At 34.3% G+C, this 21,293-nt stretch overlaps 3 protein-coding genes across 9 annotated transcripts; 2 read left to right on the forward strand and 1 right to left on the reverse strand.

Moving 5' to 3' along the window:
* Window positions 1-1,986: 1,986 nt before the first annotated feature.
* LOC110665865 (myosin-binding protein 3) lies at window positions 1,987-9,190 on the forward strand. Of its 2 annotated transcripts, none has more exons than XM_058145264.1 (4): window positions 1,987-2,837; window positions 3,009-4,152; window positions 8,665-8,800; window positions 8,894-9,190. In XM_058145264.1, exons 1-4 carry the CDS (start codon window positions 2,129-2,131, stop codon window positions 8,951-8,953), a joined length of 2,049 nt encoding a protein of 682 aa, XP_058001247.1. In that variant the 5' UTR covers window positions 1,987-2,128; the 3' UTR covers window positions 8,954-9,190. The 2 variants fall into 2 exon arrangements, with proteins under 2 accessions (XP_058001247.1, XP_058001246.1); XM_058145263.1 differs by having other exon boundaries at window positions 1,988-2,846.
* A 2,031-nt stretch (window positions 9,191-11,221) lies between these two features.
* Window positions 11,222-15,466, forward strand: LOC110665866 (uncharacterized). 6 transcript variants are annotated; one of them, XM_058145268.1, is made up of 4 exons: window positions 11,222-11,361; window positions 11,610-12,336; window positions 12,899-14,301; window positions 15,010-15,466. In XM_058145268.1, the coding sequence occupies exons 2-4, from the start codon at window positions 11,685-11,687 to the stop codon at window positions 15,067-15,069; spliced, it is 2,115 nt and encodes a 704-aa protein (XP_058001251.1). In that variant the 5' UTR covers window positions 11,222-11,361; window positions 11,610-11,684; the 3' UTR covers window positions 15,070-15,466. The 6 variants fall into 6 exon arrangements, with proteins under 6 accessions (XP_058001251.1, XP_058001253.1, XP_058001249.1 ...); XM_058145270.1 differs by having other exon boundaries at window positions 11,256-11,361; window positions 11,654-12,336; XM_058145266.1 differs by having other exon boundaries at window positions 11,263-11,445; window positions 11,654-12,336.
* Window positions 15,467-16,175: 709 nt separating this feature from the next.
* On the reverse strand, window positions 16,176-20,648 carry LOC110665868 (uncharacterized). Its single transcript, XM_058145265.1, has 8 exons — window positions 19,867-20,648; window positions 19,633-19,782; window positions 19,303-19,452; window positions 19,048-19,167; window positions 18,421-18,537; window positions 17,929-18,204; window positions 17,175-17,647; window positions 16,176-16,978 (listed from the first exon to the last, which is right to left on the reverse strand). The coding sequence occupies exons 1-8, from the start codon at window positions 20,477-20,479 to the stop codon at window positions 16,346-16,348; spliced, it is 2,532 nt and encodes an 843-aa protein (XP_058001248.1). The 5' UTR covers window positions 20,480-20,648; the 3' UTR covers window positions 16,176-16,345.
* Between the last annotated feature and the right edge of the window lie 645 nt (window positions 20,649-21,293).

Below are 21,293 nucleotides of genomic sequence, written 5' to 3' on the forward strand. Positions count from 1 at the left end.
GTGGGAGCCACCTTTTCTATATTGTCCAATATTTCTTGTTATTGGATGAAATTATTTTATTTTTTATTTATTTGTTCTTACATATTAAAAATTTACGTGTATTATGTCATGTCATGGAAATTCAATTGCTTTTTAATTTGGACATCTCTGTCTCCGACGTCGTACATGGCCATTGAAATTGCACCTTGGTGGTTATGTGAAAGGAAAATTTCCCACATTTTTGCCTGAGAATTGAAAAATTATAAATAAAATACAATGATTATAAGAATACCGTAAGCTCTATATAAATCTCATTATAATTAATAATTATAATAAAATTATAAAAAATCTAGAGATTAGTTACATATCATTAATTTAATCACTTGTTAATTAATTAAAATAAAATTTAACACTTATTTTATTTAATTTTTTTATATAATTAATTTTAATTAAAATTTGAAAATAATTTTAATATTATTAAATTAAAATTTATTAATGTATTTTTCTATTTAATCTTATTAGGAGTGTCATTCTTATCAACATGCACAGGTTGGATTTGTTGAATCCAATTAATTTTAAAAAAATATATATGCCAATAGGATGAATGATGATGATGCATTCTACCGTAAATGAAATGGTTAAGTGGTAACTGGTAAACGACTCATTAATTTTAAAAATAATATTTTATAAAAATTTAAAGCAATCATCAAATACAAAATTAAAAATCTTACAATAATTAATATAAATTCCTTTCTCAAAGCATTTCTTTATTTTCACAGAGTAGCCAAGCTTACCCAAAATTTATATTTTTTAATATATATTTATATTATTAAGTTTGTAATAAATTAAGATTATATTTAATACGATGTAATAAACATGTAATTTAATTATTATTATATTAAATATTTTATTACTTTATTTGATAATATAAAAAATTATCACTACAGCCATTTAACTATATCGTTACCATCACTTTTACCTAATCATTACCATTAAAGTGATAATAATTAAAATATTAATAATTTTAAATTAAAATAATATTATATATTAAAATTTTATTATTAATTTAATTACATTTCATTAATATAATATTTTTTTCTTCTAAACAAAATAATGTAATGTTTAATATATTATATTATATTATATTATATGATAATTTTAATTTTATTACATAATTAGTTACGTTTTATTATATTTCGTTATATCAAACATAGTATAACCTAAATGTGGACAACAAATATATGTTTGCGCCTAATTATATTAAAAAATCAAATTAATCAATGTATCATTTGGATTATGATGCATTATTACAAATTGATTAGGATTAGGAGCATTGGCGGATGTTCTTTCTTCATGTTGTGATAGGTGGGCGACCCGCAACCTTTATGTATGAAAACACACACAATGCTTGATACAAGCAATAAAAGGAAATATTTTAATCTATATAAATTATACTTCATCGTTTACTTTTATTTATGTTTAAATTTTTTTATAATAATTAAAAAAATAATTAAATCACTTAAATTATAATAAATATTATTTAATTTAATTAAATTACTCTTTATCTTACACAATTAAGAGAAATAATTAATATGAAATAATTAAGCTGCTTGGAATTAATATTATTGAATTTTCTTAATTTTCTGCATTGTCATGAAAACAAATATTTATAAATTAATAATCTATTTAGCAACGCATTTATTATTATATGATTTTAATAAAAAAATATATAAATACTAATTAAATTGATATTACTGTAATATTAATTATTGTGAATCTCATATATATATATATATATATATATATATATATATATATATAAAATGGTTACATTAAATAAATTTTTTTTTTTTTCTGTCCAATTAGAACTGTGTGTGTCTGAAACAGAACTTCATTTTTTTTTTTCTGTCCAATTAGAACCGTGTGTGTCTGTCCACGTACGCCTTGTCCGAAAATTCGCCAAATTTATAACCGTCCAAAACTAGTGGTCGTAGTAAGCTGACAGATACTAGGCCATTCACTGCCTAATCCTCCAATGAAGGCGATGGCAATTGTTGCTTCCTTTGGCGTTTCTCTGCAACCAAACAAAGGATTAATTCCTTGATTCCATCCATATCATAAGCAACAAAAAATTTTTCAGGGGAAAAAAATGCCTTGCCATGCCATTCGCGGATGGACATTTAGTGGGCTAGTTGGTGCATTTCTTGGTCTTTCCATTACCTTCCTTCTCCTTTGCGCTTCAACCCTTGCTTATTTGGCCTCCAAATTTCTTGGCTTGCTTGGATTGGACTTACCTTGCCCTTGCAATAGCTTTTTTGGAGTTCCTGACAACGCCAACAATACCGGCTTGCAAAAACGATTAGTTGATTACCCCTTACCGAAAATTTTCTCTGTTCAATCTTCTGCGAAGAGCAAGTTCCCTTTTGGTACGCTAAGGAACGATTTACAGTTCAATTCCAACAAGGAAAATGACGGGAATGGTGATAAACATGAGGGTATTGGATCGGAGGGTGAGGTCTCGTGCATCTCATCTTCAGAGAGGAGGACAGACAATTTTACAGGCGAAGATTTGGCTAAGATGAAAGGAAAGAGTTTTGTGATGGGTACATTGAACTTGCCGGATGTGAAAGAAGGGAGATATGAGTTGAAAAGGAAGTGGGTAACTCGTCACAGATCAAGAAATGGCCTCAGACGCCGCAGAAAAGGCTCTGTTGATTACAATGGGAAGTTGCACTGGGTGCCATCACATAAAACTTTATGGTCGGATGCAGAAACTCGTCAATCCGCTCCTGGCAGAATCAGTGAATCAGAGGATGACACAGACAAAGGCTGCAAGGATCCTGCTAATAACTTTGAAGGTGAATCAGGTGATGGTTTTGTTTGTTGGCTTACAATGTGCTCGAAAATTTTCATTCTTCTTTGGCCGCGCGCTTGAGCACTTAATTTAAGCAAATATTGAACGTAGAAAGAAAAATTATGACAGGAATTTCAAAGCATGTTTCTCATTATTTTTTCACATGCTGATGCAGCCTGTAATGTGAATGGTTGTGAAATTTTGGATGGAAAGGAAACCTCAGTGGATATTGGTTCGAAGAGAAAGTTTTCCTATGATTTTGAACTGAATGAATCTGTAGATGAGAATGAACCCGCAGAAAAAAATGCATCAACTGCTGAGGAGTTCAATTCACATGGAAATCAAGTTTCTGATTGCAATGCAAAAAATACAGTAAGACTCTTGGAACAAGCACTAGAAGAAGAGCATGCTGCTAGAGCTGTCCTCTATATCGAACTAGAGAAAGAGAGAAGCGCTGCTGCTTCTGCTGCAGATGAGGCCATGGCTATGATATTGCGTCTACAAGAGGAGAAGGCGTCCATAGAAATGGAAGCAAGACAATGCCAGAGGATAATAGAAGAGAAATATGCATATGATGCTGAAGAAATGAACATCCTCAAAGAGATCTTAGTAAGGAGAGAGAGGGAAAAGTATTATTTGGAGAAGGAAGTTGAAGCCTACAGGCAAAAAATTTCTGGTAATGAGCAGTTGTATGCTGAAATGTATGGTATGTCAGCAACAAAGGGAGAGATAACATTATATACTAGCGATGAAGATTCGGTGCTGAAACTGCCACAGAGTAGTGATTACATTGGCGAGGAGGAGAAGGCAGAAAATGTAAACTGGAAAGATTTACGAAGTACGAAATATAGTGAAGATAAAAACTGTTCAAATCAAATTGACATTCCAAGGCATCCAAGTCCTGAAAAAAATCCTGATGAGGAAAAGAAAGCGCAGAAAATAAATGCAACTTCAAAGTTCATTCAGTCTAATATTCCTCCCCCACATAATTTGCATCAGAAAGCTATTGATGACAAAGAAAGTGAAGGTGATATTCATGATGTTCATGTCGTTGATGATCAAGCCAGTGTCTATAAGCAGGTCATGAGAGACAAAAATAGGCAACTTTCGACTAATGCTGCTGCTACCTCAAAAAATCCTAACATTTCCATGGGATTACCACCAACTGGTAGTTCAAGAAGCAGATCCTTGCGTTATGACATGCGAAGAAAATCCATGTCTGCATTTGATGTTGAAAGGTTTAAAATTGACAATGAAATTATTTGGCTGAGAGAAAAGCTAAAATTTGTGCAAGAAGGAAGAGAGAAGCTACATTTAACCTGTTAGAAGAAAGAATACAAGTAATGAAGAAAAGGATTGTGTATTTGTCTGTGTCACATTTACAGAGATATTACATCTATTTATACATGAGAATATGAACTAATTTGGACAAGAATAATAATTGCTATAATTATGCTACACAAATCTCCTATAATCATGCTGATTGCTGTAATTATGTTACACAAATCTCCTATAATCATCTTGATTCTTTGTAATTTTGCTAACACCCCCCCTCAAACTCAAGTTGGTAGGACAGGTGCCAACTTGAGTTTGCTTAAGAGATCTGAAGCGGCGGGAGGATGCGTTTTGGTGAATATATCGGTTTGGTAGCGGAGGAGATAGGAATCAAACATATGGTGCCATGAGCAACATGATGACGTACAAAATGACAATCAATTTCGATGTGTTTGGTACGCTCATGAAATACATCATTATGAGAAATCTGTATGGCACTTCTATTATCGCAATGGAGTATTGTGGCAGAAGAATGAGTGACACCCAAATCAGTTAATAACCACCGTAACCAAAGTAATTCAGATGTAGCATCAGCAAGCACGATATTCGATTACGTGCTAGAACGTGCAACAACAGTTTGATTTATGCTACGCCAAGAGATAAGAGAATTACCCAAGAAGAAAAAATAACTTGATTGTAGAGCGGCGATGCCGGATCACCCATTGTCGGCATCGAGTAGCGGATAATACTAGGGAGGAGGTAGCGGAAAAGTGCAAACCAATAAAAAGAGTCCCATTGATATAACGAAGGATTATGCTGCAGAGAAATGAGTTGAGCGGAAGCGGACATAAAGCGGTGACGGATGAGCGACATATGAAATATCAGGTCGAGTAACTGTGAGATAAACAAGACTCCCAACAAGCTGTCGATATAAAGTAGGATCATCAAGAGGAGTGCCATCAAGAGGTGTAAGTTTGCAATTGAGCTACAATGGGGTTGATATTGTTTTGCTATCAGTGATGCCTGCTCGAGAAAGTAAGTCGGATGCATACTTGGCTTGAGATAGATAATAGCCATCAGAATTTTGAGAAACTTCAAGGCCCAAAAAATAGCTGAGAGAACCCAGGTCTTTCATTTCAAAATGTTGATTGAGATAATGTTGTAACTCTAAAATACCAGATGAATCATCTCTGTTATTATCATATCATCAACATAAAGCGTAGAAGAACAATACCATCGATTCGGCGAGTGAATAATGCGAGAATCATGTGGACTAGAGAGAAAACCAAGTTGAGCAAGAGTGGAACTAAATTTGGCAAACCAGGCCCTGGGAGCTTGTTTTAATCCATATAAGGCTCGCCGAAGTTTGCAAACCTTATGAGGAGAATGATAACCAGGAGGAGGATGCATATAAACCTCTTCTGTTAAATCACCATGAAGAAAAGCATTTTTAACATCCATCTGGAAAAGTTTCCATTCTGACTGCAGCAATAGCTAAGAGCTGCGAATAGATGTTAATCGGACCTTTGGAGCAAAATTTTCCTCATAGTCGATACCATACTCTTGAGTGTACCCTTTGGCTACTAAGCGAGCTTTGTAGCGTTCAATAGTTCCATCAGAACGGGTCTTGATTTTGTAAATCCATTTGCAACCAATAGGAGTCTTGTTTGGTGGAAGATCAACTAAATCCCAAGTATGAGTTTTCTCTAAAGCCTGAAGTTCATCGGTCATAGCTTGTCGCCAAAGAGGTCGATTTGCCTCACGATAAGAATGAGGCTCATGAAGGGTTGCAATAGTAGAGTAACAATGAAAATCAGAAAGATAATGAGGAGTTTCTCTTACAGGGTAGAAACGACGAAGAGTAGTGCTAGGAGGAGATGCGGCGCAGTCTTGGATCAACAAGCTGGTCTTGATTCAACAGGCGGTGTAGTTGGGCTAATATTGAGCACATCACAATCACTGGATCGGGACTTGGAAACGACTCTTTGGAGAGTCGGTGAAAAATAGAGAGTCGATTGTGAGTGATGAAATTTGGAAAGAGAAGAGAACATAGTATTTTCCCAAAGGTAACATGACGAGAGATCGTAACTTATTAGAAAGCAGGATCCCAACAACGATACCCTTTGTGTTCAATGCCATAACCAAGAAAACAACATAGACGAGCACGGGGTTCTAATTTGGTATGTTCATGAGGTTGTAAAAGAACAAAAGAAACACATCCAAAAGGTTTAAGGATGGAATAGTCAGGAGGTTGTCCAAACAACTTTTCAAAAGGAGATAAATTATGAAGAACCAAGGTAGGAAGGCGATTAATAACATAAGCGGCATGAAAATGCTTCTCCCCAAAATTTTTACGGACATGAGGCGAAAGAAGAAGAGTACGTCTGAGAATCAAGAATATGGCGATGCTTGCGTTGGCTCGCCATTCTGTTGAGAGGTGTGAGGACAAGAGCGTTGAACAACGGTGCCTTGTTGACTAAGCTGAAGCAAAGAAGAATCGATATTCCATGGCATTATGCATTGGAGAATTTTAATGTCACAAGAGAACTGAGTTTTAATCATTTTTGCAAATGTGATGTAAATTTGTGATAACTCAGATCGATGTTTCAAAAAATATATCCAAGTAAACCGAGAATAATCATCAATAAATATTACAAAATAACGAAAACCATTTATTGAAGAAATAGGAGAAGGACCCCAAATGTCAGAATGAATTAAACCAAAAGGAGTGTCTGAAGTAGTATTATTATGAGAAAAAGATAATGTAGATTGTTTTTCAAGCTGACAATTTAAACAATTAAATGACTCAAATTTAGTAGTTCCTAATAATCCACGATAAATTAAAGTTTGAATTTTACTGGTAGAAGCATGACCAAGACGAAGATGCCATTGGTGAATGGAGGAATTAGGGATTGTAGCTGCAGACACAAATCTCTGAGGAAGATGTAAAGATGTAAGCTCAAATAATCGACCCACTCTGCGACCCTCCCCAAGAATCTGTCCCGTTTGTGGATCTGTGCACTGGACACCATGGTGAGAAAAATAACATTTAGTCCTTTTTCACACAATGACCATGAAATAAGATTGAGTGCCAAATTAGGGATATAATAGGTGTCAGGGAGATGAAGATTTGAGGTAGACACATGACCGGTATGTGTGATGTTCATTTTAGTACCATTTGCAGTATGGATTGGTGGTAAGGAAGATCTGAGTTTTGAGAAGACAAGAATTTAAGATTAGTGGTCATATGATTACAACATGCGAGTCAAAAAGCCAATAAGAATTACGGAGTGGCGGACATGGCGGCGGGGAGAATTAGAAGAGATAACTGTTTGAATAGTGCCTCAAGATCACTCATGGTGATGGCGGTAGAGCCCTCGATGCAGCGATGTGAGAGGAAGATCCGGGCTTTGAGACATTCTTGAATTTAGAATGCCCTCCTTTTGATCTTGGAGGCGTGTGGGACAATGTTCAAGAATATGACCGTAACCATGACAATATCGCATTTTATGGTAGGACAATATGCAAAAGCATGACCAATTTGATTACAATTCTTACGAGTTGATTGCGATTTACGATGTGAGGATCGAGTAGTTGCAAGAGCGACTTCAAATTGAGGAGTTTTATCAAGCGAGGCGAGTCTCTTCAAAAATAATCTCTTGAATAGCGGTTTCCAATGATGGGAGTGGATTTCGATGTAGCAGGGCTTCGAGCGGCCTCATATTCGATCGAAGAGCCATTAGAACTTGAATGAGATGAAGATGATCTTCACGATTTTGGCACGAGATATTTGATTCCAAATAGGTTGGACACGGGCAAGAAAATCATTCCGCATTGACACGCTTCTTGTTTGATTATGAAGAGTAGTCCACAACCGATAATAGTGGGCAAGTCGGTGGTACGATATCGATTAGCCAAAAATCCCGATTTCTTTTGCGAGTCATAATTAGCAAGCGGATGTGGATGGGCGAGGCAGAGGTATTGCGAAACGGTGATGATCGATGATTTTACTATCCCAATCCTCAAGACGGTCAGCAAATTTTGCATCAGTTTCATCGTTCTCTCTTGTCGGCGTAGTGATATCTCCGGTAACAATACGCCAAAGCTTGCGACCTATCAAAAAACTTTTCATTCCTTGAACCCAAAGATTATAGTTGGAACCAGTCAGAACTGTTGCAATAGGTTTTGAAATATCTGATTTCTACATTGAGAACAAGAGGAGGAAAAAAAATGGTATAATAATAGGTATGAAAGAATGAAGCAGGTTGTAGAGAGAGCAGAGAGACCCCAAAAAACTAGAAATAAAAGTTTTATGGCTCTGATACCATGTTAGAAGAAAGAATACAAGTAATGAAGAAAAGGATTGTGTATTTGTCTGTGTCACATTTACAGAGATATTACATCTATTTATACATGAGAATATGAACTAATTTGGACAAGAATAATAATTGCTATAATTATGCTACACAAATCTCCTATAATCATGCTGATTGCTGTAATTATGTTACACAAATCTCCTATAATCATGCTGATTGCTGTAATTATGCTAACATAACCAAAGGGAACAAGGAAAGAGAGAAAATTCAGCTACAAACTTTGGAGGATATCATCAGCCAGCTTCGAGAGATTCGACAGTTAACAGAACCTGGAAAGGCTGCCCGCAGGGCCTCATTGCCTCTTCTAACATCCAATGTATTTACTCCTTTAATTTTATTACTACCATTATTGTAATAGAGCTGCTACTTTTTGATTAACAGAAAAATTAAAATTTGCATCAAATTTCAGGTTAAGTCGAAGAAAAGACGTTGGCGTAGTGGTCCTTTGCTGGTTGAAGGAAGCATCTAGGATAGTGCAGAGAATTTTCATGGCTCTGGATGGCACCTGCAATTATTTGATTTCTTCAATCTCTTACAGAGTTGTATTTAATTTAGTTGTTACTTGAGCAGTGAACTTATGAAGGGTGATAATTTGGTGGATAACAATTAACTTGACAAGTAAATTTCCTGTACGGATATAGAGCTGTTAATTTGGAAACTATAATTTTGTATGAATTCAATTGAAGTGATATTTTTTTTATTTTTATTTTTGGAATGAAAAAATTCATTTTTTTTTTAATTTAAAAAAAAAATATTTCAGAAGAAATAAAATTCATACATGTATGAGAATTTTTGCTATTTTTGGATAGAGAGATTTGATCCTATAAATTTAGATTTGGACTAAATGAAAATTGATTTAAATTTGGTCCAAACCTCATGTATTAATGGCAATTTTAAAAACTGAATATTTAAAATAACTATTTTTACCTTATTAGTTTAAATCAACATACCACAATCACACATAATGATATCATAATTTTTATGTATTTCTATGAAAATTCCTTTTATTAGTCAAATAAAAAAATTTTAAATTTTTTACTTTTAAATTCTAAATTTTAAATTAAGCACTTGAAATCTAAAATTTAAAATCCAAACATAACAATAAATTTTTTTTCTTGAAATAAGGTTGATTTTTCTGGCTTAATAGTTGTAATAAAATTAGTTATGAACATCTTGCACTTGTAGTTACATTGTTGGAAATCACTATTTATTTGTTTGTTGCAGGTTAGTTGAACAGATGCTTTTAAAAAATAATAATATATATATATATATATATATATATATATAAGTCTTGCAAAATTATAATTACAAAATAATTATTAAACAGTTTTTATTTTTTTTAAATTTAATAACTAAATTTATATATATTGAACTCTTATTAACTTGTCATTCTAAATAATATGGTAGCTTTATAATATAATTTCTCAAAAATAACTCTTTTTTGTATATAGAAAAAATCTTTAGTTTCTCTCTCCGAATAGACAGGATAAGTTTAACCATTTTTTAAGAAAGTGTTTAGTTTGACTACTTATTTTTAATTTTTAATTTTTAATTTAAAATATATTTTTTAACTTATGAGTCACATTAAAAATAAATAAATAATTATTTGATAAAATTATTTAAGAATAATTTTTAAACATTTTAAGTGTTGGACCAAAAGTAATTTAATTTATTGAAATTATCAAAAATAATATTTAATTAAGATTGTAGTCATTAAAATAAGGATAATATTGATATTTTTAAAAATATTAGAATAATATAATATTTTATTTAATTAAATAATAATTTTAAAATAAATAGATAGATCATAAGTAAAGTATCCTTATTTATGACTTTTAATTTATTTTAAATATTTTTTTAATTTATAAGTTAAATTAAATACTAATCTACTTATAAATATATCAAATTTGATCGATTTATAAACTAAATCAAATACCCTCTAAAATTTCTTTTCTTTATTTCCTTACTTTTCTTTAATTTTTTCTTCAGTTTTGTTGCTGATTTCTCTTCTGACATGGAGAAATCAACCCGTTTTGTGGGTTTCAATCCCTTCACATAAAAAGGTTTTTTCAGCCATTTTTCCTTGAAAATCAAGAGTTAAGAGCCGGCTGCATCGTTGACGGCTGACAGAATTGAGTTTAAATAGAAAATATTTATTGAATTAATTTAATTTAAAATTTTAATTTATTTAATTTAAATTTTTAGAAGAATCGATAAAAATATAATTAGAATTAAGAGTTAAAAACAAATAAATGAGTTTAAAATAAATAAATAAATAAACCGATATGAAAGTGGAAACTAAAAAATCGAGCCGAATAAAATTGAATTGGCTCGAGTCCTTTTGCTCGCTATGTCGCTTTGGGCCTCACCCAAACGGGGAGAACATTCAATCCAACGCCATTGATTAGCCCTTTTTATTTTTTGAAGGAATCATATAGGCAATTTCTATACAATGATAAGTTAATTATAAATAAATAAATATATTAATACAGTCAATAAAATTATTTAAAGATTATCGCATAATTATTATTTTATTCCCTATCATATAATTATTATTTTATTTTAACGGTAACGCAAGTCACACGATAATCAATCCAACTCTCTCATGGCGTTTGACAGACACGATCCTGAAGAACGGGGAACGGACAAATGGCGCGTGAGATTGACGAATCTTGACTACAATCAAAAGTCTGTGGGCGCAGGCAACGGCGTCGTATCTACATCGGGAATGTTGCCAATTCGAGAGGTTTGAATTACAAACTTATTATTTGGAAAGAGAGCAGCTTCGTCCATTTCTGTGAAACGAAACTTCATAGCAATTCTCATGGGCAGATAATCCAAGATGATTCATGATTGACTCCGCTTGGTAGCCACTTGGTCAGTCGACTTGTAAACCATACTAATGATAACTTCCTCTTTTTGGGATTTGTTTGGTTGCTGAGAAACTGAAAGAAAAATGAAGTCGGTGAATGGAAAAATCCCTCTTTCTCTCTCTCATAATTTTCTGTATTTTCTTGAGCAATATTTGCTAGCTTTTTTTTTTTTTAATTTGATTATTCAATGAAAAGTTTGATGGCAAATGTTAGACTTACAATTGACATATTATCCTCTTTGCTTTTCTTCAGTTTTCTCTCAATCGAACAGTAAACCGGTTTGTTTGATTTGTCAGCTGGGTTATTGAAGAATATTTTTCTGGTAAAATGCCGTGTAATGAGATACAATCATGGACGTTTAGTGGGCTAGTGGGTGCATTTCTTGATCTCTCCATTGCCTATCTTCTGCTCTGTGCATCAACCCTTGCTTACTTTGCCTCGAAATTTCTGGGTGTATTTGGATTGTCTCTGCCATGCCCTTGCAATGGACTTTTTGGTGACCCTAATAGTGATAACTGCTGGCAAACAGCGCTTTTAGACTGTCCATCAGAGAAGATATCCTCTGTTCAATTCTCTGTTAAGGGCAAGTTCCCTTTTGATTCAATATGGGATAAAAACCTGAAGCAGAAAATTTGTGAAAATAAATTTTTTGGTTTAGATGATGAAGCTTCGTGTAGCTCATTACATGAGATGAGTGAAGTGGGTATTGGGTGTGGTGTAATGTATGCAAGGGATGTGAAGAAAGAGAGATCTGATACCAAGGCGAAGGGGGTTTTGAATCAGAAGGTGAGACATGCTCTTAGGCGTCGTAGGAAAGGTGCTACCGACAATGGGAGGTCGCCTTCTGTTTCAGCATATGATACTTTTCAGTGGGATGCACAATCTCTTTGTCCGTCTCCTGCCAGCGTCAGTAAAATGGTGAATGAGGGTAATGAAGACAGCATGGTACTTGATAGTTCTGGCGGCCTTGCTCTGAATTGTAAGTGTGGAGATAAGTTTGGCATTAATATTTTCTATTTCTATAGAATCTTTTTCAAGTGCATATTTTCATGGTTCTCTTATTTCTAATTTTGCTTTTAAAGTTTGACCACTTTTAGAAGATAAATAGTTTGTGTTTAATGTCCTTAGAATTTATAGGCATATTGAAGAGAATTTAAAGATTTCTACAGCATTATAATTTAGTGGGTTTGGATTTTATTTCTTTTCCAATGCCCATGAGTAGGTCCAAATGGTAGAACTGAACCTTCCAATTATAATATTATGTTGAAATATAGAATAGAAGTAGCATATCCAGATTCGAGCCTATGATTTCCCTTCTCTTCCCGTTTTAATATGTCAGCAGAGTAAGAACTTTGTATCTTCCAGGGACTATACCTTTGTCAGTGATAGTATTCAAATTTGAGTTTTAACTTTTGAGAGTTTTACTTTACACAACCCCTGCATTTTTAAGAAAAAAAATGTTTTGAACATGGTATGCACATGCTAATATTATTTCTGAATAGTTGATGCTCTTTCTAATGTGCATGGTTATGTGATTTTAGATGGCGGGGAATCTACAATGGGCATGGGTTTTCTGGGGGGAAAGCCGCCTGATTTTGAATCAAATGAAACTGTAAATGAAAATAAATCAACAGAGGGGGTTGCATCACCCGAAGATGATTTGAAATTTAATGCACAAGGGAAGCTTTTCTTTGATTCTGATGAAAACAATGCAATTAGTGTCTTGGAACAAGCACTAGAAGAAGAGCATGCAGCTCGTGCTGCTTTGTATCTTGAACTTGAGAAAGAGAGGAGTGCTGCTGCTACTGCTGCAGATGAGGCCATGGCAATGATTCTGCGTCTACAGGAGGAGAAGGCATCAATAGAAATGGAAGCTAGGCAATACCAGAGGATGATAGAAGAAAAATCTGCTTATGATTTTGAAGAAATGAACATTCTTAAAGAGATCCTACTAAGAAGGGAAAGGGAAAAGCATTTCTTGGAGAAGGAAGTTGAAACTTACAGGCAAATGATTTTTGGAAGTGAGCAGCTGCATTATGATGCACGAGACATGGGAACCTCACATGAAAAAAGGGGTTATTCATTGCAATATTCAGGTGAGAATCCTTTGCAGATGATGCAGAGTATTAGTGAATCCATTTGCGAGAAGGAAAATCCAGACCATACTCTAGCCTTCGGGAAAGAGTTACCAATCTCAAAGTTGGATGAAGTATGTCCTCAGGAAAGAGAGACGCAATTACAATTTGACTTGTCAACTGCAGAAGGATATAAGTTGCATGAGAAAACTGTTGCCTATGTTGGGGAAGTACGGCAACAAAGTGATATCATTAGTACAACTGGAGGATTGGCATCAAAGACGATTCAGATTTGCAACACAACTGAGAATGTTCTATATAATTGTGATGATTCAAAGAAGCATGATCAAGATTCACAGAATGCAATGTTAAACATGGATGATTATGTTCATGATGTTCATGTGATTGATGATAAATTTAATACGTGTGGTGAAGTCAGAGGAAATGGAAGTGAAAAACTGTTGGTGAAAACTGCTGTAGACATCCCAGTATCATGTGATGGTCCTGCCATGAGCAGTTCACAAACTGAGCAGGACATCAGCGGAAGTTGGTCAGACATAACTAGTGGATTGCCACCTGTGGGTTGCTCCTTAAGAAAACCCTTGGTTTCTGTTTTCCGGAGAAATTCCATGTCTGCAGTTGATTATGAAAGGTTAAAAATTGACAATGAAGTTGGAAGGCTATGGGAAAGACTAAGAGTTGTGCAAGAGGGTAGAGGGAAGCTCAATAAATCTATGGAGCACAGGGAAAAAGAAAAAATTCGGTTGGAACTTTTGGAGAATATTGTGAGCCAGCTTCGAGAGGTTCGACGATTAAAAGAACCTGGAAAGACAGTTCGCCAGGTTTCCTTGCCTCCTCCATCCTGTAAGGTGCGGTGTTTATTAATTCATTTAGTATGGTTTACATGACTGACTGATGTATAATATATGTGATTTTGTTTTCTCCATTTTTTTTAAATTTATAAATAAGTATCGTAGTTAAATGCACCTCTTCTCCATTCATTTTGTGTTGCAGAACAAGAAGAACAATCCAACAATAAAGAGAAACAAATTCTCAGATACTCCTATTAGTTCTCAATAATATTCGTAATAACTATATCTACTCAATTCCCTAGATAATACGTGTTTATAGTAAAATAACTATTCCTATTACTACTAGGATTACAAATCCTTAAACAAGAAACCCTAATACTAATTGGGAATCTTAAATAAAACAAACTAGAAAAATAATAATAAACGTAATAATAGAATTCTAAAATAATAAAACTCTAAACTTCCTAACTCTACAATGAATATAATTCCTAAGTTTAATCCTCTAACAATACTGCATATGTGTCCTCGCTATTTCTGTATTGAATAGGTTGCAAAAAATTTTTTGCAGAGAATGGTGAGATAATGTTGGTGTCTGAGCCAATTGCCTGTAGATGTGTGTGGATATTCAACATATACAATTATCTTTAGTCATAACATTGGAGTTTCGATGTCAACTTCTTTGCTCTCTTATACCTGCTGATGATGCTTGTGGAGCAACTTAGTTCCTTATTTGTTATCGCTGATCAAGAAGCTTTATATTTTCAGATCATGTCCAAGAAAAGGCGCTGGCGAAGTGTTTCTTTAGAAGTGCACAAAAGCACTTAAACAATGTTCTTTATCGTTAAGATAGTGGGGATCAAGATCTTGTAAGAAGAAATCACTTGTAGTTGCTTTGGATATTACAGGGCAGAGATATGACAAATTTTCTTGACACCTAATCTGCAGAGTAAACAGTATCGCCAGACCTTGTTAGAAGCTGCCAGAAGGATTACATGAAAGAGATGCCAGTAGTTGCAGATCAGTTTTATTGTTCTTATACTGCAGTTTGTATTCCTATCTGCCTTGTAGCTGCCACTTGAGAAGTTACACATATTTTGCTAGCAGTTCATGTAAGTACCACTTGAGAAGTAAATTTATGCTACAAAGAACAAACAGTTTTTTCTCCATAATTTTTGGGTTCAATCTGTTGGGTTACAGTTGCAATAAAGATGAATTGTTTCAAGTTTTTGGTTTAAGTTTTGAGGGTATTTGGGTCTGGCCTAGAAATTTTCTTACCATAGTTTGCATAAATTTGAATTGTTATAGCTTATTGTCCCCCTAAAATTTTGCTTTTGTTAAAGTATGATATATCTATCAATTGCATAATTGTCAACGAGAAGAATGTACTCATTGATTAGTGCATAGTTAGGTGTAGATAAACTGGTTAGATTGGCCAGTGGTGGCATCTTGTGCTATTTCAGGTTGATCCGTGTTTCATCTAACCTACAGAATCAATCAATTTTGATAGCTGCCTAATCAATTCTCGGAATCTTTCAATTCATCAAACCTTCTTCAGTCAACCACTCCACCTGCCATTTTGCTCTTACTCGTCAATAGTCCAAACTGTGGCCTCGTTTCGGTAGCTCTGGGAGATATGGAGAGGACTGCGTTTATGCTTATTAACCATCATGCTAATCACCTAAAAATATTAGCTAGACATGGTTAAAAACAAGTTGGGGCCAATAGATAGAAGAAAGTATTCCTAGTTTAAGTTCCAGTACAGAATTTCCGTAATGATTTGAACTTATGCCTAGTTTCAACCTTTCTCTTCGCAGTTATCTTTTGCACCTGAAAACCTATTAGTTACTGGCCAGCCGGCCCATAATATTGTGTGGTTGAGTAGAAGGATCTTGGGTGCATAGCTAAGATAGGAAGTCCCTCTACAACCATGAAAAAGGAAGCAAGCCCTATCATAAATACAGAATAGAAACTAGATTACATTGTTGATTTCAATATTACAACACAAGATCAGAAGTTACTTCAAACAACGTGCAGAAATCACGCTTTAACATTTCCATAAAAGAAATAAAATAGAAAATTGATCTTGAAATCTAAAGAAACCTCAAGTATGTATAGAGTGGGTCAAAGAAACCTTGTGCCTGTAGCTGCGTTGAGGTACCTCATTGAGGATAGCCCTTACAAGATCAAAGTACAGAGGAAGTTGTGCAAGAGCGAAAAAGGTCATTGGCAAGCATGTGGCAGCATATAATGGAAAAGCTACATATCTCAAGTTTTCTTTGAGGATAAAGAAATGGCCTGCACAGAATGAGAGCAACATAGAAGCTATGGATGTGAAGAGTGATGTTAAACCCATAAAAAGCTTCCTTGGCAAGTCCATTGCAAAATCATTTTCTTGGTAGCGGGAGGTGAGAATTGTAAGAAAAAAGATCAGTGCAGTCACAGAAAAGCAGAGGGCTATAATGGATGCAATGGCAAAGACATTGAATGCAGGTTCATTTTTAAGAGTTGGTGCACCATTGTCTTGATTGACGCCACCTGGTACAGTTGCTGAAGTTGCAAATGCAACTGTTGCAATGAGTGCTGCAACAACTGAGCATGACTCCGAGGTTTTTGTGAGCCATTCATTGCCCTTCGTTACAAGGTCTTTGTGTGTCACTGTGAAGATCTCTTTTGCAGTCTGGCCCTTGCGGTTGCGTTTAACAAAGAAATGTGGTGTCATGGATTTCTTGACAAACTGCACAACAGAGTATGCACACATTAATGCCCAGTTTGCTCAGAGAAGCCAGACCAGTTTACCTACTTCCTAGAGTCTTACAAAGTCAAAGTATGTCGTTTCCTTTGTTCCCTAAGATAACCTTTAAAACACAGGTAGAAATTAGAAGAGGAGTATGACAGAAAATCATTAGTGTAGAACAAAAAATAGAATATACCTTGTACCACTTGATTTCCCACTGCATCTGCAAGGCAGCCCCTGGAATAAGCCAAGGCCTATGATCTCCAAATTTTGCAGCAAGATGTAATGCACTGTTTCCTTTATTGTCCAATTGACGGAACACGGTTTCCTTAAGCATTGCCCTCTTCAGCAATAGATTGTAGACATCCGTTTGTCTGTGCTCAACTGCCAGAAGCACAGCATTCTTTTTGTCAGAGTCCAGGTCTTGAATAGCTATAGGAAACGTGTCCAAGATTTTATCCACAATTTCAGTCACTCCCATCTTAGCTGCTATCAGTATAGGCGTTTCCTTCTTCCAAGATTTTTGAGTGTCCTCAAATGTCACGAGCACAGGATTTTTCTGAGGTGTGTTCAACTCTTGGATTGCAGATGGATACCCTTCAGGAAACTTGTTCTCCATTTCAGTCACTCCAAGGTTCGCGGTGATTAGTGTGTGTTTGTGATTTTTCTCTGTTTGTGTGCATTCACAAGTCAGGGTTAATCTCCAGTGGAACTTAAACAACCATAAAAAGAAGATACTTGCGCCTACTTGCCTAGTTAATTCCTCAAAAGTAACTCATGTACTTAAAAGATACCTCACTTGAGTATCTTCTGTGTTTTCAGACTAATAAAATTGTAGGACAAATGTTTTAAGGTCTAGTTTCGGGGAAAGCTGCTAGTGATCCTGATATGTTCTAATTGTGAAGGCAAGTAAAGGTGTGTGCCTAGTGAGCTGAAATGAATTAGCTTACCTCTTCTGTGCTCATCTCTTCCATTTTGGTCCTTTTCTTGGTTTGCAGTCAAGGAACTTAACCCAATATCCTTTGCATCTGTGTTCTGAGATTTCTTGTCAGCCTCTGTAAAAACTTCAGATGGATCTCCATCTCTTTTAGGCCATGAATTTTTGGTATCGCGGCCATTATCTTCATACTTGTACAAAGAAGCTCCTCCAACCAGTTCTTTCATTATTTGAGCAGCCCATATGTGTCGCTCTTTCTTTTCTCTGATGTTCTTTATCTTTGAAATGCCTAAAGATCAAATAAAAAAATATAAAATGATCTTTTGATGAGAATGTTTCTCCATCTCTACTTATTAGGCTTTTTTTTTTTTTTTTTTTAATATCCTTTATAAGTTATTAACTCTTGATGAAGGCAAAGTGCATAAACAGATTTTATTTAGCCTGAGCACCAAAACCAAAATCAAATAAGAGGTAAAAAAAAAATGCTGTAGAAGAAAATACATACCAAATCCAAGAATGATTAGTAAGGCATTAACCATAAACTTGAAGAAATGGGAAATTGTTGCATAATTGGGAGGATACAAACGTTTTTCTTTGTACTCTTTCCTTGGTATGTTCCTATCTGCAGAATAACACAAAATCATCTAACTTTTAGAATTTTATTCAACTAGGCTTTTGCGTGTGAGTTACGTAGATATGATCATTATCAATATATTATTTAACTGAATAAAGATATGGCTATATAGTGTCTCCTATATTTATATTTAATTTATTTGAAATGTTTTAAGAAATATTTATAAAAGCAACCATGAAAATATAAAGAAAATAAATACGAAAAATTAATATAAATTGAAAATGAAAATAAAGAATAAAGATAAGATGCCAATAAAATGTATGTAAATAAATTCTTATAAGATGAAAATTACCTTAGTGATATTGATATTTATGCAAATTGTTCTACATTTTCTTTTAATGCCTTGTTTATCAAAATATCATTTGTTTGGTTTGAGAAAATCTTGGTTGAACATTGTATCTTCTATTTGCATTAGAAGGTGGCTAGTTTGATTTTGATGTGCAATATTGGTTTATATTGTTTATAACTATAGCAATAAAGCCTAAAAATCTTTATTACCGTGAGACAATCTGCTTGTTTCTTGTGCATTTTCTTCGTCCTTTAAGTTATCATTTTCAGTCTTTGGTGGAAAAAGAAATTGCCTCACTTGATGACCTATGCAATTTTCCCGCTTTCTAGCTGGAAAAGAGAAAAAAAAAAGAGTTAAAAAAAAAGAAGAAAGTGCATCCCATATAACTTGCAGAAATGAGTGTGGAACCAATGTGTAATTTGTATAAATCAACTCACTTAATACTTGAAAGCAACTCCCGATACTTAATACTTGAAAGCAACTCCTGATCGTGTGGAAATAGATCATGCAAGTTTCATAATTTTGCGGATACTTGAGACCTGTTTTGACTCCTAAATTGTCTTGACATTCTTCAGGGTCATGTGTTTCTTCCTGAAGCTCATGAACAATTAGACCTATGACAGATAAAAACTATAGCTCATTTGCTCTTCAACAACTTTACAATATAACAGACAAGAAAATATTGCTCTCGAAACAATTCAGCTTGAGAGAAGCAGAAAGTAAGCAACAAGAATGCAGCTTATTCTTCTCTGTCTGTCTCTTTAAAACATGATGGCTCAGGCTAAGATTCTTACAGCGGTAAATGAGACGTGCCAGTGGTGGAAGATGTGTTCCACTTTTGAAAGCTTTAGGCTTACTGGCTAAGATATGCAGAGGAGATAGACCATCCTTATTAATAGAATTGACAAGATTTGGATAATCATGTATTATCTGAAATGCCAAACCTATTAACAGATATTGTAGTGATTCAGTCATTGTAAATCATCATATAGTTCAATTTATAAGAGTTGGAGAGGAAAAAAACTTACTGAAATATTCTCCAGAGATAGCAGAGTGAAGTATGGTGTCCCCATTACTTCTTCTGCACAAGGAATAGTCAATTTCTCTATATGCTTCTTTGTAAAGAGAATGAAGGCAAAGAAAAGCCTTTTTGTTGCCGTGGAGAGCTGAGAGGAAAAGGGGGGTCTCACTCTCAAAATTTCTAGCTCTAATGAGGCTTCTATCTTTTGTAGCTAGGAAATGACACATTTTCACATTACCAAGTGCTGCTGCTAGATGGAGAGGTGTGTTTCCTTTATCATTTTTTATATGTAGGATGGTTGATGCATTTTCTCTAGCAATTTCCACAAGCTTCAACACTACAGCAGTTTGGCCATTAGATACTGCTACGTGCAATGCAGTATCTTCTGATCTTGTTATCCTGGCCTTTTGAAAACTGGAGTTCTTCTCGTAGGCCTCGACAACTTCATCCCACCTGCCTTTCATGGCGCTTTCAAATATGCCATTTGCTTCCATTTCCAAAACTTTCATCTCCTCCTCCTCCTGCACCTCGTCAATGGAATACACACATGTATATATATGCTGCATAAAAGTCCACTTTTTTCTTATCTTTAAATGTATAATATAAGGATGCTTCCACATTTAACCAAACAAAGGTCTGGTTTATCAGAATCCTTCAGAGTATCAGCTGAAAAGATTATCCCTCCCCTACACACTATTCTGATAATAGATTCCTTATTATCTATTAATTGGGGTTGGCTGAATTAGTTACTTGCATTTTGAGGAATCATCGTTAACCATTTATATTGTGAGACTATATATTATACCAGATTGATTTCCAGAAACAATGGCTTTATGGCACTGTAAATTCAACAAGGGCATTTGAATCTAAAAAATATTGAATCTACTTGAGGTTTGCTTCAAGCATGCCAATCATCTGGAATTGCTTCCATACTGTTCTCATCTCTTGACACAGGTAAGGTATATTCCCACAATTTAATATTATTTTTTTAATACAAAGAACTAACTACTGATACTCCATCTGTAGATAAACCTTTTTGATTTTTTGCAGCTCTAACTAAAATTGCTAAGATAATGATTGTGCAGTTTTTAAATGTTTCTTTCTGAAGCGAAGGCATTGAACATATAATAATAATATTTAACCTAAACTCTAACTATGTTCTCTTTTCTTGTCAATGAAGCGATCCATTTATTCTTTTGCAGGCTTCAATTCTTGACTTGTCTCAATATTTTCTTCAATTTCTTTATTTTGTTTTGTGGAAGACAATCAAAAACAAAAAATAAATGAATTATCAGCTCAGTAATCAATTCTTCACATCCTTTCTCCTTTAAATTTTTTTAAATTTATTACAAGAATTATAAAAACACACATACAGAAGTTTGGATTTCTCCTCCAGTTCAGCAGACCTCCCTCTAGCTATCACTTAACCAAAAA

The sequence above is a fragment of the Hevea brasiliensis genome, chromosome 4, assembly GCF_030052815.1.
Source record: "Hevea brasiliensis isolate MT/VB/25A 57/8 chromosome 4, ASM3005281v1, whole genome shotgun sequence".
Lineage (NCBI taxonomy): Eukaryota > Viridiplantae > Streptophyta > Magnoliopsida > Malpighiales > Euphorbiaceae > Hevea > Hevea brasiliensis.